Source organism: Trematomus bernacchii, unplaced genomic scaffold (genome assembly GCF_902827165.1).
Source record: "Trematomus bernacchii unplaced genomic scaffold, fTreBer1.1, whole genome shotgun sequence".
In the NCBI taxonomy this organism is placed as follows: Eukaryota; Metazoa; Chordata; class Actinopteri; order Perciformes; family Nototheniidae; genus Trematomus; species Trematomus bernacchii.
In genome coordinates, this window is record NW_022987581.1 from 190,581 (window position 1) to 206,899 (window position 16,319).

The 16,319-nt window shown below is 41.0% G+C and overlaps 1 protein-coding gene across 3 annotated transcripts in view; it reads right to left on the reverse strand.

Annotated features, from left to right (window-relative positions):
- Positions 1-9,264: 9,264 nt before the first annotated feature.
- LOC117479910 (CD81 antigen-like) overlaps positions 9,265-16,319 on the reverse strand; it is a 31,693-nt gene continuing 24,638 nt past the window's right edge. For 2 of the 3 annotated variants that reach the window (XM_034127022.1, XM_034127021.1), the window contains 7 exons: positions 15,083-15,185; positions 14,895-14,992; positions 13,309-13,383; positions 13,116-13,217; positions 12,453-12,548; positions 10,625-10,708; positions 9,265-9,590 (listed from right to left, as the gene is read on the reverse strand). In XM_034127022.1, coding sequence (XP_033982913.1) covers positions 9,438-9,590; positions 10,625-10,708; positions 12,453-12,548; positions 13,116-13,217; positions 13,309-13,383; positions 14,895-14,992; positions 15,083-15,185 — 711 coding nt within the window. In that variant the 3' untranslated portion in view covers positions 9,265-9,437. Of the gene's footprint in view, positions 9,591-9,889; positions 10,405-10,624; positions 10,709-12,452; positions 12,549-13,115; positions 13,218-13,308; positions 13,384-14,894; positions 14,993-15,082; positions 15,186-16,319 lie in introns of those variants that run through there. The other variant, XM_034127023.1, reaches the window with a different exon arrangement.

Genomic DNA, 16,319 nt, shown 5'->3' on the forward strand with positions numbered 1-16,319 from the left:
TATAATATAGCATGATAGGTCCACTTTAATGTTTAATGTTGTTTTTATAGGCAATAATTTAGGCTTTGTTAGTTCCAGGTTTAATATGTGCAATAAGTTCATTTCAATAAGTTCTGCAATAAACATTGAACCAGTCCGGCCCTCGACTAGTACCCATTTTTTTATTTTGGCCCACTGTGTATTTGAGTTTGACACCCCTAATGTAGAGGAAGAGGAAGGTGTTTCAGAATGTGAGGATCACATTTCTGAGAATTCAGAGTCTGACAGTGACTTTGAAGAAGAGGATGAGATTGAGCATCAGCTAGTTACAAAAAAAAGACGAGCCACAGGACCAGCCGGTCAGCGGGCAAAAAACAAGTAGCGCTTTAATTCATTCATGTGATCTAACAAATGTAAAAGGGCAAATATTAACCACATAGACTGTTTATATTGCTTGTAATTGGGATGAAGCAGAGCCGTATAATAGAAGAGTTACGACATCTCCGTTCACTCCAATGGACCAGTTTTTTTACAGCAATGGCGGATCGTGGAGCCGTCAATAGTTCCCCGGAAGTTAGCTTGCCGCTGACTTCCGGGGAACTATTGCGGCCAGCAACACAGTAGAGTTGCAGCATAATAGACCGTTCGTGATGGACTTTTAAAGGTAAGAAGACGTTTAAAGATTTATATTGCGGATATTATCAGCACATCTGAGTCAAATGAACATGTGTATTAAAGGATGTTAGTGGATTATCCCTAAATCAGTAGATTTAGGGAACGTTTAATGATAACAGATTAGGCTAGGATACCGGATAAAGTTAGCAACACACGTTAACCATGAACAGCTATTAATCCGTTCTCCTAATGTTATTTCATCCAACGTTGTGGAATTAGAGAAAAAGGGCTTCTAAACGTGATTTTTTTGTGGGGTGGAGGAATATAATATTAGTTAAATATAACATTGGGGCACGTGTGATTGTAATGAGTGGAGGTGGAGAAATTACGATCTCCATTTTGGAGTAGGCCTACAAACTAGTATAATAAAGTTAACGTTACACAATAATAAAGAAGAGAGCTATTTGTGTGATACATCGCTATTGATATTAATTTAGAGTGCATATTTGAGACTTCCAAACAGTAAACAAAAACGTAATTTATGGGTGAGTGTTTTTTAGTGTATTCTGTTGATTATTACCTGTCTGTATTATGTTGCAGCTCAGCTGATTTTGAAATGATGGCAAAGTGAGAGTGAAAACACAAGGTAAATGTAATACTACTGTTGTATATAAGTAAGCATACTAAAAATGTATTCTATCACTGTATTATATAAGTAATCTTGTTAGTGTATATTAGTAACCTACTGTATGGCAGGTGGAGGGGCAGTGATGTTACAGGTGGAGGAGCAGGGATGTTACAGGTGGAGGAGCAGGGATGTTGGCTGGGTGCTGGCAGGTGGAGGAGCAGTGATGTTACAGGTGGAGGAGCAGGGATGTTGGCTGGGTGCTGGCAGGTGGAGGGGCAGTGATGTTACAGGTGGAGGAGCAGGGATGTTGGCTGGGTGCTGGCAGGTGGAGGGGCAGTGATGTTACAGGTGGAGGACTTACTGGACATGTATACACTCATTACATACTGTACGTAAAATACGACCAAGAATGTGAGACAACTTTATACAAATTCATATCACATCCATTACTGATGCCATTTGTCATACTTTGTTAAACTCACAAATAATAAAGTTCCATAACTTCAGATGGAAACAAAGACCACACCTTATCTCCCCAAGGCAATTTCCCATCCAATAGGTGTGCTATATAGGTGTGTATAACCCTTTCTCCTGTCTGTTTCTCCCTCTTTCAGCACAAGAACCAGAGGGGATTCAATAGAGCCTGAATACCTGCACTGAGACCCTCACCCTGCACCCTGAGTCTCAACTCTCAGAGTTTTTTCAAGCCTTTCCCTGTTATTTGTATTAAACCAAACATTAAGCTTCCCAATGGTGTGGTCTTCGTTTTGTGAAAAAGTGCAAATGCAGTGTTTGAATATGATTACCTCACATATTTTGTTGCGGCTGTCTGTTTTGATTGTTAAATTGCTCCTGCTGACTTGAGCTAGCCATTTTTTCCTCCTCTCTGTGTCAGTGGGGAAGCCGTACATTCTGATTCTTACTCCTTTCTCGGAGCGATTGGAGCATCCCCAGGCAGCACAGCAAACCATGGTGGAGACTATATGCCAGGACAACACGGAGGAAAAGGCACAGACAAACTGCATGACATGCTATTCAATGTTTATTGAATTCCATGTATTTACAATGGATGTTCCTAAAACAACACTTTTAACGTCATAATCATGTTGCTGCTAGTCCATTGATAGTCACCTGTTGGTCTCCTGTCCTTTCTGAAAGTCATAACGATGACATTAGTCATTTAGATCAGGGGTTCCCAACCCCCGGTCCGCGGACCGGTACCGTGCCGCGGAGGTGTTACTGCCGGGCCGCGAAATAGCTGTGAGTTTATCGTAATATTTGCAGAATTATAAATATATAAAAATATTTTATCATAATATAAATTTTCGCACCTATGCCACCAGTCATATTATTTCATCCAGTAGCTAGTTAATCTTTCACCAGAAAACGGTTGAAAATGGCTTTTATGATGTTCCGAGGGATTCGACGGCTCAGCCTAAGGTCTCAGCCTCTTGTGCGCACGAGCGTACCGGTGCGCCAAGTAGGAAGAGGAGCGCACAGGAGACAACCGTTTGATTGCAGACTGTTATGTTTATGTGGGGAAATGGTGGTGCATACATTATTTGAGATATATTTCAAACTCGGACTTCATTTTAAGGACATGTCGGCCAGGGGTGTGGAGCTATTTGTTTAAGCACCAGATTGGCAAAACAGGAGAGTAAACCAGTCTGCCTTGATCTATGAATTAATGTCTGGGACTCTCACGGTATCTGCTGCCCGCAGCTGTTTTATAGAAGGAAACCCTCCTTCACTTCATGAAATGGCTGCAGCATCAGGAGGCAGCGGGACGTACTCGGTAAAGAGCTGTGCCTTTTTACGCACCGCCTTCGCTGTGTTTAACTTAATCAGAACAGTTTAAGAGTGACTGCAGGCTGCTACGTGTTAACCACACACACATCTACACACATCGAACTGCCCGATTACTCCCCCTTTTATTAGTTTTATGAAGGAGATGTCCAGTCAGTCACCAAGGCGCATGATGTGTGTGTGCTCTGCTCAGCTCTGCTCAGCTCAGCTCTGTGTGTTCGGTGTGTTTGTGTCTGTCCGACACCGGCATATATGCGGCTGTTCCCAAAATAAATTAGTTTAATCTTAATCTCGATGTAGTGCTATGCTGTCGGGAGTGCACCGGAACGAACGACACTATCATAATATCTTCTGAAAACAAATGCCAGTGTCACACACACACACACACACACACCACACACAACACACACACACACACCCCTGGCGACCGGACATCTCCTTCATAATGCGCCTTCTCCTCGTTTTCCCAGCATTCACTGGATTATCCGTAAATCATACAAACAAAACCAAAACGTTGATTTATCTGTTTTCTCGTTTTGGTTTAAAAACTGAATAACGTCGTTTTTTTGGTTTTCCGAAAAACCCAAAAAACAACACCGGTTCTTTTTAAACTTTGTTAATATGTTTTGGATGCATATTGTTATAGTATTTGTTCAGGCTGTTACATACAATTAGCCTCTGTTGCTACCTGCTGGTGGTGAGTAAATATTAAAATCAGTTAAAATTGACAACCGGTCCGCGATTTTTTTTTAATGTATCTACCGGTCCTTGGCACAATAAAGGTTGGGAACCCCTGATTTAGATTATTTATGTCCTCAAGTACCATGGGATTACTGAAACCACCATGAATTAAAAAAATGGTAGAAATTAATCTAATCTAAATTTTGAAGCATTCCTTACTATCCCCTCCCTCTAAATATATCAATAAACATTAGGAAGTGATGCACCTGACTACCATACCTGTTTAAGAAGATAATATTTGTTTTAAATAATTCAAAGCAATACACAACAGCAACAGGCTCTTTAACCAAGGCAACAGCCTAACATGTATATGTTAACAGACTCGTGGGGACTCAGAGGAGCCGACGGCTCCTAATCGTAATAGCATAGCAGATCCAGCGATCCATACTCGTCATGTGCACGAGCATAGCCCCTCCTCCAGCACCCGGCTCCCGCGCTATATTATGCACGAGTCAACAGCAGACTCGCAGATTCGCAGATTCGCAGATTTGCAGATTCGCAAATCCTGACTCGCTGCAACACACAGCAGAGCAGACTCGTGCGGACTCGGAGCCGTAACCATATAGCAGCAGATCCAGAGATCCAGCAGACTCGTCGTCATGCACGAGTCCACAGCAGACTCAGATTCGCAAATCCTGACTCACTGTGCAACACACAGCAGAGCAGACTCGTGCGGACTCGGAGCCGTATATAGCAGCAGATCCAGAGATCCAGCAGACTCGTCCTCATGCACGAGTCAACAGCAGACTCAGATTTGCCAAATCGCAAAATAACCCTTTTTTTTGTGATCAACATTTTTTATTAAAGCAAAATACACTGTGTAGCGGAGGTTAATATAACGTCAGTTTAATAGATAGATAGTACTTTATTGATCCCAAATTGGGAAGTTGTTGTTGTTACAGCAGCATAAAAGGCATTTTACAATAAAACAAAACTACAAAATATACAAGAATAGAAAGAAAAATAAAATAAAATATAAAATATAAAATATACATGTCGAAATAGAAAATATAAATGCAGATATTATATATATATACAAATATATATATATATATATATATATATATTCAAAATATATGGAATAATAATATGCTCGTGAAATGCATCAACTTTTCGGTTTCACCGATAGGATTTCTACGGTCTTGGTGATGCTGACTCATATGACTCAAATGACTTGTATGATCCGGATCTCTTCAATGACTGACTCAGAAGACCCTGAGTCCGTAAAAGGATCCGGATTTGCCATCTCTACTCTCTATTGGGGTTTTCACACCAGCGCTTTTCCCTTTCTAGCTCCTAGCGAGAGCTTTTCTGGTTCAGCTCCGGTTTCCCTTTTCAGCTCCCGCTCTGTTCACACTGCCCAGAGCTGCCGCTGCTGCGTCATGACGTCACAGTTTACGTCGCTGATTTTCTCCCACAACAACAACGGGCCGGGGACTGCGTCGGGTCGATGATCGTGTTGCTTTTAATCATACGAAGCCAGATTAAATTAAATAACGACTTCTCCAACCTTATACTTTTCTCCAGAGTGCCGTGGTTCATTGTTTATTAATGTGTTTCAGCGGCATTTACCGACCGCTGCAGTGCTGGCTGCACTTCAACGGGAGTTTATTCTCCCGTTAGCTCCGGGTTAGCTCACACGGCTCTAAAGTATTCACTGTCTGACTGTCACACAAGCAGCTGATACATATCCCCAGTTCCCCTTAAGTGAATGTGTGTCAGTCTGAATTGACGCTGTTTGGCATCACAACGCTGTTATGAAAGTTTCTCTGGTATAACATGGGTGATGTTAGCATAGCAACCGAAGCTAAACTGACTACTTGCTAAGCCGTTTTCTACAGGCACATTTTACCGGCGTATTTTTCATTATGATTCTACTTGTCGGACATGACAACCTGTACAGCCCATGTATCTCCACAATGATCAATAACAGCGAACGGATGGTCAAAGTAAGGTTTCCTGCACGCCTCGACGTAAGAGACGTAAGCGACGCCGCGTCATAGCTCCGAAGCTCTTGCCTCTGGACCGACAATTTTTTGGAGCTGGAAGTGAACCGCATTCCGGAGCTATGACGCGCCGCTGCGGTGTGAACAGGAAAAACAGGCGCTTTTCCAGCTCCAGCTCCGAGCAGGAGCTGGAAAAGCGCCGGTGTGAAAGGGGCATATATGGCGCTGCACCAGACCATCCTCCGGTGAAATCCTCAGATACTCTCCCCGCCCCCCTTACTGTGTATCACTCACTGATTGGACGATGCATCTGATGCTTCTTGACATGAGAGCAGAGTTTCCCAGCGGAGTGAAGAAAACACATGAAACTCACGGGACTCACTCCTCAGTTTATACTGTGTTTTGTTTCAATGAAGGCATCATTCAGTTACAAATATGTGATATATCTGAACAACAAAGTGGTCAAAAAGCATTTTATTCATTTATTGGAAACATTTTCATGATCGCTTTTTCGTTTTACATTTTCATTTATTGTCATTTCCATTCAGTCAGTCATTAAGTGCTATTTAACATGTTAATTTGCTACATATCCACACAAACAAAGTGTGCAACAATGAATGTTAATCTAACTGGGTTTTGATCATAGAGTGTATAAGGTTTTGATAGATAACATATCTCTTTTTCTTATTATTTTATTTCTATTGTGCACTCTAATCAATATTAATCCAACTATTGTTCGTTTATACATTTTAAGAATGGCGTTTATCTTTTTTGAGAATGAGTTCTTATTTTATTTAATGTATTTGGGTCTACAACAGATGATACAAATGTTTGTGTCAGTAAATGTGTACTAACAGAGGCGGGGGTGTTTGTGAAAATAACGGGGACAGAGCTGCTGTCAGACGAACAGCTGTGCGGCGTCATCACAAACGGACGTCGCTTCACGTGACGCTCCGGAGGAAAGGACGTCCCATTGCTCTTAAAACTCATTTCCCTGCTTCTCGTGGTTTCCTTGCGTCTCTTCATGCTTCCCTGGTGGGAGGGACTAAATGCAGGGAAACGACGCAAGTGAGGGACGCAAGGATTCCATTTAATCGACCTGAGAAGGACCATATAGAGTGGCGAAGTCCCTCCCCTTCCGGTGGACCTCCATGGGACCTTATTTCGGAAAAATTATGTATTGAAGTCAATGGAGAGAGAAAGATTATCTTTCGATCCCGTTTTAATTGTGCCACGAATTACACATATGATGTTTGTCAATTTAAAAGATAATTTTGCAAGTCAAAAAAAAACAAAATTCGTAAAACTGTGAAGTAACACATTTGTTTGTGTGAAACGCTCAATGAACTACATCTCTGGTCAACAACACACGTCACCAAGATGGCCGTCACTACTGTCTTGTCAACAAAACGATTGACTACCCTCACTATCACCACAATGAAACACGTCCTGAAGAAAGTCATGCAAAGCTGCCTGCCTGCCTTCCTTTGATTCTCTCTGAACTGCCTGGTCTTTTTAATTTCAACCATTTGTGCAGATAGCATGAAGTAGAAGATTACTCACTCGGTCCAAAAAAACATGCCACATCACTCCGATCCTTTCTGCCCTGCACTGGCTCCCTGTCCATCTCAGAACCCAATTCAAGGTTTTGGTCTTCACTTATAGAGCTGTCCATGGCCAAGCCCCAGCCTACATTAATGACCTGATCCTCCCTCATAGCACAACTCGGGCCCTGAGGTCCTCTGAGCAAGGCCTCCTAAGGGTGCCCCGAACCAGGCTAAAAACCAAGGGGGACCGTGCCTTTGAGGTGGTGGCCCCAAGGCTCTGGAACAAACTCCCCCAGACACTAATGCCGCGTTTCCACTACACGGCCTCGCTCGGCCCCGCTCGGTATGGCTCGGCCTCGTTAGGACTGGCTCACTTTATGGCGCATTTCCATTACAGTTTAGGAACTGGGGCAGTATCTATAGTAACGCAGTGTAGGCGGAGCCGTGACGTGATCTTCAGAGGACCCCAGAAAAACAACACAGCCGTTAGCTGTTAGCACTCAGAGCTCACAGCTCCTCATATATGTTCAGAAACTAGACAAAAGTTAAACAAGTACAAACCACAGACTGCCTGTGTCATGGTGAATACAGTCGCTGCTTTATTTATGTCTGTATAGGCCGTTGTTGTGAGTGTGGACGGTCGGATCATATACTGCGTTAGCTTAGCCAATCTCCATTTAGAAAACAAGCATTTTAAAAGGTTTTTCCCCTGCCGTCTGTCTGCAGACTTGACAAAGCATTAATTCATGGTTTTTACTAACCGGTATCAGTATGTTGTTACTTCGGCATCATTTTGAAACGTGTATTACAATTAAATCACGGTCAAATATGTCCATCTTGTTGTAGTTGTTGCCCCCTTGCCAGCAACGCTCTCTCTAGTTTAGCATACTCAGCCCGACTCAGCCTCGTTGTCTCTGGCCCTGGCCCCACGATTTTATGAGGCCAGAAAAACTGTGAATTAGGACCCGCCGGCCGGTACTAGGCCAAGTGGAAACGCAACCAAAGATGGGCCGCTGACGTCACAGCCCTCTTAAACCGGGCTGCGGGCTGTAGTGGAAACGCGCCATTAGAGCCTCTGCCTCAGTAGAGATTTTTAGGGGGCAGTTAAAGACCCACCTCTTCCGTCAGGCCTTTGGGGCATCGGAGGAGGTGAGTTAGTAGCTGTCTTTTATTGGTGTTTTATCCTATGTATTACCTGCTGTTGTTTTATGCCTTTTTATGCCTTTTATTCTACATTTTAGTTGTACTGTGAATTGTGTACTGTACTGTAAAGCACTTTGTACATTCGTGTTGTGAAGGGTGCTATATAAATAAAGCTTTACTTACTTACTTACTTACTTAGAAAAGATCGCCAATCGCCGAAGCTAGCGTTAGCGTTAGCATTTCTCCCCCGGGCTTAAATGGTGTATTATAGAATGATCACACCGGTGACAGTACTCTTCAAAGGGTTCATGAAATATGACTACTACTGTTTAACATTTTGGGTTACTTAATGTTACTTCATGTTAAGGCTAATAAAAATGACAAGGCTGTAATGCTAACTAACGTGCTAGCTACTAGCTAGGTATCTAACTTGATCAAGCCACTCCTGGTCCTTTCATCAGACGGGAAGCGAAATAACGAGCAAGACCCATTGCTGGTATGATAACAACCTGGTACTAAGCACACAGGCATCTTGTTAAAGTTATCTTATCTTAGCCAGCGCCATATAGATAGATTCTATCTATATGGCGCTGATCTTAGCTATCTCTTAGTGGAGAAAAACAATTGTGACATCACTTACGCGACTCTGGGATTTGTAGTCTTTCTAGTTGCGTATTTTTCATAGTCTTATATTTCAACAGTTTTACGACAAACTGTGACTTTTTTGACATGGAAATTATTTTTTAAGATTGACAAACATCATATGTGTAATTCATGGCACAATTCAAACGGGATCGAAAGATAAGTTTTCTCTCTCCATTGACTTCAATACATTATTTTTCCGAAATAAGGTCCCATGGACCGGAAGTAGATGGGCGTGACTTCGCCACTCTGTGTGTACACGTCCCTGGACCTGCCGACCAGAGATGGGGAAAGAGCCAGAAACACAGAAAGATCCACAGCATGGCAGATGATCGAGCTGGGAGGAGAAGTAGACAGCAGCTAACGTTAGTAGCCACTCGTAGCTTAACGTTAGTAGCTCGTCCAGCCGACGAGGGATTTGCAGGACAAAATTGGTTGGAGGGTTTGATAACTTCCTGTTGGAGGGTTGTATCGCGCAGTGATCTCCTGCTGCTCTCTCTTGGTCAGTGTCAGGAGGACAATGCTGCAGACCAGGGCAACAACCTGTCATTCAGACACAGAGGGAGGTGAAGAGGAGGGATGGGAATAAGAGCCAGGCTTCCTCACCCGGGTCACACCAGCCACAGAATGAGTTTTGATGTAAGACAGGTACCAGCCCAGGCTAGCAATTAGCATGCAGCCACACAAAGAGACTTGTGTGGAAGGCAAAATGAGATATGAAGACACTTTAAGGAAAAATCCAACCCTGGATATATGTATTTTTTGACCATAGATAAACACGCTTAAAAACAAATTAAGGTTCTTAAATATGTGCAGTATTTAAATAATAACACATTTAAAAAAAATGTATTGAAAAATAATTGCTCTTTTGCTTAAATATTTCTCATTCCCCTTCTTTAGTAGTGCTTGGAAAATATTTGCAGATAAGCATTTTTCCATTATCTAATGGAATAAAAACGTAAAACAACATAAAAGATCCAATAACTTAAGTGCCGTTATATTTGTGCCTTTAAGGGTGGATTTTTCCTTTAAAGGGAGCTGAAGAGACCCCACAGTGAGCATGCACAGAAGAGATGAACATGAAGTAATGTGAATGTGAAAATAAACCCAGATCTGTATCCTCTATGCCCGAGCATTGTGGTAAAAGTGCTCTCTAAGTTATAACTATGGGGATGTTGGCCACAGTCAGAGGTGTGAAGACCACCGGCTTCTGTTCGGGGTACGAGTAGGAAATGGAGGTGGAGGTGGGGATATATTCAAGCTGAGATGGTGGAGACTAAGTCAGGATGATGTACTGAGGAGAGGATGGGGTCTTGAGCTTTTTAGCAAGGATTGAGCTGCAAATCAAAGCCAGGAGCTTTTGGGAAGCAGTGATGAAGAGAGTGAAAAAAGGTTAAGGAAATATTAGTTGGAATCAAGACAGGGGGAGGAGTTTTTTTTAAAAGAGAGAAAGGAGGTCATAGGGGTTAGACCACAAGTAATAACTTTATGAACAATGAGAGACGACAAAATGAAGAATGTTGAAAGTGAATGGAGCTGTTTTTTTCAACAAGATATACAAGATTCACTACTCTTACCAAAATAACTCCAGTTCCGACGAACAGGCCCATCACCAGCGGTGCTTTGTTGATGAAGACATCAACAATCACCCCAGGACAAGCCTGTAGCACCAAGAAAAAAGGGAATTATTGTCGGTTTAACACATATAAACCTAGAATGTACTAATTTCTAAAGTTAAAACAAATCTTAACTCAAAATCCTACAACACTGGAGAGATAATTGCTAGCCTGCTAACAGGCTAAGATAGGCTAACTAAGATATTAAATGTGGCAAATAATCTAAGAAAAAGAGGGAAAGAATAGGTTTATTTTTTGTCAGACATGTAAACCCACATGTTATAGTGTCTTAAAAAATCTTACAACACTGAACAGATAAACAAACTTAGTTTCGTAAAAAATAGCTAACTGCTAGCATGCTAACAGTTTAAAATAAGCTAGCAACAAAGATACTAAATGTGGTAAATATTCTAAGAGAAGGAGGGAAGGGGTGTTTTTTGTATCCGTTTCAAACACCTACATTGTAAGTGTCTTTTAGTGAACAATAATAACTCAAAATCAAACGATACTTGAAAGACATACAAACTTTTATCACAGTTAACTGCTAGCATGCTAACAACGTGGCGAATATTAGAAGGAAAATATGAAAAATAGATGTTAATTTTTGTGTTAAATCTGTGTAATCTCACGATGCTAATCGATGGGTTGGATTTGCATTTACGATAAGTAATAAGGGTTTTATACCGTGAGTTCTGTGCTAACGGTGTTAGCATTTTTTCGCTCAGGGCTAATTCAGAGGCTCAGCGTTAGTCTTGTGTTTTCTTTTGCTAAAAATTGTTCATATCATCAGTTAGCTGAGTTTCTCCCCGTTACATGGATAGAAGAATAGAATAGAATAGAATAGGGAGGGATGAAACCCTCTTTAATGGTCACACATGCAGAGCACACAGCACACACAGTGAAATTTGGCCTCTGCTTTTAACCCATCCTAGTACAAGGAGTCTAGTACTAGGAGCAGTGGGCAGCTATTGTACAGCGCCCGGGGAGCAATGGGAGTGGGGGGGGAAGGGGGGTGTCCGGTGCCTTGCTCAAGGGCACCACGGCAGGGCAGGAGGTGAACTGGGACCTCTCCAAGTAGAAGTCCACACTCCATATTTAGGTCTGGTCGGGGACTTGAACCAGCGACCCTACGGCTCCCAGTCCAAGCCCCTACTGACTGAGCCACTGCCGGATATGAAACATTCATAGTTTATTAAATATTAAGAAGCCCTCAGACGCTGTTTCCTGCAGATGATGCGTTATGGGGTTTAACAGGTTAAGTGAACACATACTAACTAAAAATCCTACACAATACTGGAGGGATATACAAACTTAGTTTTGTCATAGTTAACTGCTAGCATGCTAACAGGCTAAACTATGTTAGTAAACGTGTCGAATATTATATATTTTTATTTATTTGTCCGTTTCAAATACAGGTTAACCAACATTGTAATACTGTCTTAAGTGAACACATCATAACTCAAATCAAACGATACTGGACGGATATACTAACTTTGTGTTGTCATATTTAATTGCTAACAGGCTAAATCATGATAATAAACGTTGAAATACAAAAAAATAAAAATGAAAGAAGAGGTAAAATGATGTTCGATGAATGAAAAATTGCTTGATTAAGACTTTATTAGTCGACTAGTGATTAATCGACAGTAAACCCACATTGTAAGTGTCTTTAAAAAATATCGTAACTCAAATTCATACAATACTGGACACATATAAGCTTGGATTTGGCATAGTACATTAGCATGCTGGCTAAAGTACGACAGTAAAATGCTAAGTGGCATTAACTTACATCCATCGTGAAGGGATCTGAAAAGGAGTCTGGGTCGGGACAGGTTTCCTTGGCAAAGTCTAACGACGGTATCCCGGTCGCTCCACAGCAGTGAAGCTACAGAGGAACGAGATGAAGGGAGATTTAAAACACTGACAATTAAATAAATAAGAATCACAACCACATATTTTACATCTCACATTATATAATCAATGTGGAAGTAAATAAAGACATGAGTAATAAGCAAATCTACTCTCATTTAAACACATTTTCAATTATATAAATAAGACAATGAATTAAGAGATTTTTTAGAATAAAAACTGACTCCAAAGATATTATTAAATACTCATTTTAGTTATATGTTTGGAGAGTTTTTATTGATAACATGTGTTTTTTTGGGGTTATTTATTAGTTAAGTAGCACTTAAATTAAATTAAATTATTTTTCAAATCAATTATTTGAATAAAATGTTGGTTCATTTATGTATTTACACAATTTATTCAATTCGAATCATTTATTTCATGCTGTCTTTTATTTTATATTATATTAAAAACACTCTGGTTCGGTGTGAGTAATTCATGTTGCCATCTCAAGTCTGAAACAATATAAGACAAACAACAATTTTGAATTAAAGTTGTAATCTTCTTCCATTTAACAAATGGAAGAAGGAAATAAAGTGCTTACCAGTTTTTGGATGAATGTGAGAGTGACAGCAAGAACTGGGTCGCTGTTAGCCACACACAGCGAATATATGCTATAGTAGAAGTCCGCAATGCTAAATCCAATCTGAAAAATAAAACACAATTTCATGAACATACATAAAGTATTTTCATTTTAAACATTTATTCTTCTCTTGTTTGTTTTCGTTCCATCTTACCTCAACTTTCCTGGAATTAGCAATCACTCCAAAAACAACCACAGCAACTGCCAGGATGGTCACCAGTGCTGAAAACTACACAGAGAGGAAGCAGAAAGTAAACCCAGCTGATTTCTTGAGAAACTGAAGGATATTTATTAGGGCTGTCAGTCGATTAAAATATTTAATCGCGATTAATCGCATGATTGTCCATAGTTAATCGCGATTAATCGCAAATTAATCGCACATTTTTTATCTGTTCTAAATGTACCTTAGAGGGATATTTTTCAAGTTTGTAATACTCTTATCAACATATGAGTGGACAAATATGCTTTATATGTTTGTTTATTATCATTTGAACAATGACAAATATTCTCATGAATATTAAACACAACAACCTCTGACCATTACAAATATTCTCATGAATATTAAACACAACAACCTGAACATTATAAATATTCTATTCAACCTGGAACCTCTCTCATACAATAATACAATACAAAGTGTGTGTGTGTGTGTGTGTGTGTGTGTGTGTGTGTGTGTGTGTGTGTGTGTGTGTGTGTGTGTGTGTGTGTGTGTGTGTGTGTGTGTGTGAGAATGTGGAGACACTGTGATGGATCGTTGGAGCTATGTGCAGCTCAAGGCATATATGCTCGAACGGGAGCTGCCTGGACGCTGCAATCATGTTGCGCGCACTATCCGTGCTGAGTGTGCTGACTATTCGTACAATGTCCCACTGTCTGGCTACCTGCATAAAGTCAAGTGCTCGGCGCAGTTGTCGGCGAAATGTCGCTCCTCTGTTTTCATTGAAACAGCTCCTTATATCCGTTAGCGCAGCTAGCTAGCACCAGATGCTAACAACAACAACAACACGTAAGGTGTGCCTCGCTCGCACCACACATACACACACCCTCCCGGTCCTCCCGATGGCCAGTCCGGGCCTGCCGGTGAGCGTGGAAGTGTGGTCTGCAGGCTGAAGACTTTTCTTTTAGTCGCCGCTTTTAATTGAACTATTCACATCTTAAACTGCACTGTAACTTTTATCCATGTATTTTTCTTTTAATGTTTATTTTATTATCTTTTCTTTTTAATAACTGATTTTAAATGCCATTTTCTTAATGTCTTTCATTTTTTGTAAAGCACTTTGAATTGCCTTGTGTTGAAAGGTGCTATATAAATAAACTTGCCTTGCCTTGCCACAAGCGGGCGGCAGGAGCGGGGCTGTCAGCATCAGCTTGTAGATGGTATTTTAATCTCAATGCGCTCTGAAACTACGGGGCGGCCGAGGACAAAAAATACACATGCGTTAATCGCGTTCAAATAATTAGTGGCGTTAAGTTTTTTTGCGTTAACGCGTTATTAACGTTATTGACAGCCCTAATATTTATACATTCTCCGTTCCTCGCTCGCATGTGGAACTTTCTCAAAAGGAAACTGAGAAAATAATGCTCCTTTTCAGGTTGTTATGTTTGCATATTAGACAAAGGAAACAACATATCTAAAAGTGAGTTCTGCACTAGTTACAGTAAGCCAGTTGTGTAAGGCAGGCTTTTGCAATCACATAAAATGGCTGTATACACAGAAGTCACTGTGTTAAGAAGTCTCACCGTTAGCAGAGCGCATCGTTTCTCGTTGCAGGCGCTGTAGACTCCAAACACGACGACGATCAGCATCACCAAGCCCGTGATAATCAGGACAGTCACCGCTTAAAAAAATATATAAAGATCTGTGATTAAATATGTTTCAGACACACAATATGTTTATTCTGGAGAAATCATGCCACATATGTACTGACCCATATTGAATGTACTTGAGAAGTCATCGAATTCATAGAATACTCTGGTGCCATCGCTGAACCTCAGCCACAGGCCCAGACCCAGGAACACAAACCCCACCAGCTGCACAACCACAGAAAAACACAAAGAATTAAAACTGGGTACACTGATGTAGAGGAGAGAGGAGAGAGGAGTGTCTCTGGAGGAGCTATAACCGAGGGTAACAGCTAACAGTGATGTTTAAAAGAGGCGTGACGCATGGCTGGACTTATGTTAACGAAGCACAGCTCTGCAAACTGTTCCCGTTGTGATTATGAGTTATTTAAGATGATCAAATGTGCATCAGACTTTCTGCCCTTTACCGTTTGTTTACTCACTAATCACATCTCCCTTAGGCTATTCTTTTTTTTATACAACTGCTTTCATTGTGACGCGATGTTTACAGTGAGAACAGCTGCTGAGGTCAGTGCAGAAAGCAGAACAGTGTGTATAATATATATCAGTCAATAATATATGTAACAGGCCTACATTACACACTTTATTTGTATGCTTTAGTAGATATCTACAAATAAACACTAGATATTTTTCATGAAACCATATAGTGCTTCACATAATAAAATGTACAATGGCTGTAGCCTGATATATATTATATGCTTTAGGAGCTGTGTGTTTTGTACAGTGAGTAGGTGTGTGTTGTGGAGTGTATAGGTGTCTGTTGTAATCGAATGTGCCGCCAGCAGAGGGTGTTGCTGGACTAACAGTCAACAGGCCTGCAAACGTGTGTGTGTGTGTGTGTGTGTGTGTGTGTGTGTGTGTGTTGATGCGCCAGGCAGACAGGCAGGTCTGACATGTAAATCGTCAAACATGGTACATTCTCTGTTAGCTTACGACCTCCCCAATTGAGCTAGCAACTATTTTCTTCCCAAGTTAGCATCACATTGGATATGGCCGGAGGGACGTCCTGTCTGTTGGTTTGGCCGGAGAGGACTGAGGGTCTTTCCTCAGCGAGGAGGATCAGACCTGATGGAGGAGCCCATGCATAGCTGATACCACCTGATCAGGCCTAGTCTGTCACTTTATTTGACTAAATGTGTTTACTTATACATTTAATAGGTTTACACCTTCTGTCCATATGTGCTTTTTATTTAAAACATGTTTGATTCACTTTTGGTTCACATTTCAATAAATTGAATTTGTATTTGCACTCCTTTTGTCCATTATTCTTACTGAAAATGTTAGATTACACATTCACATCCG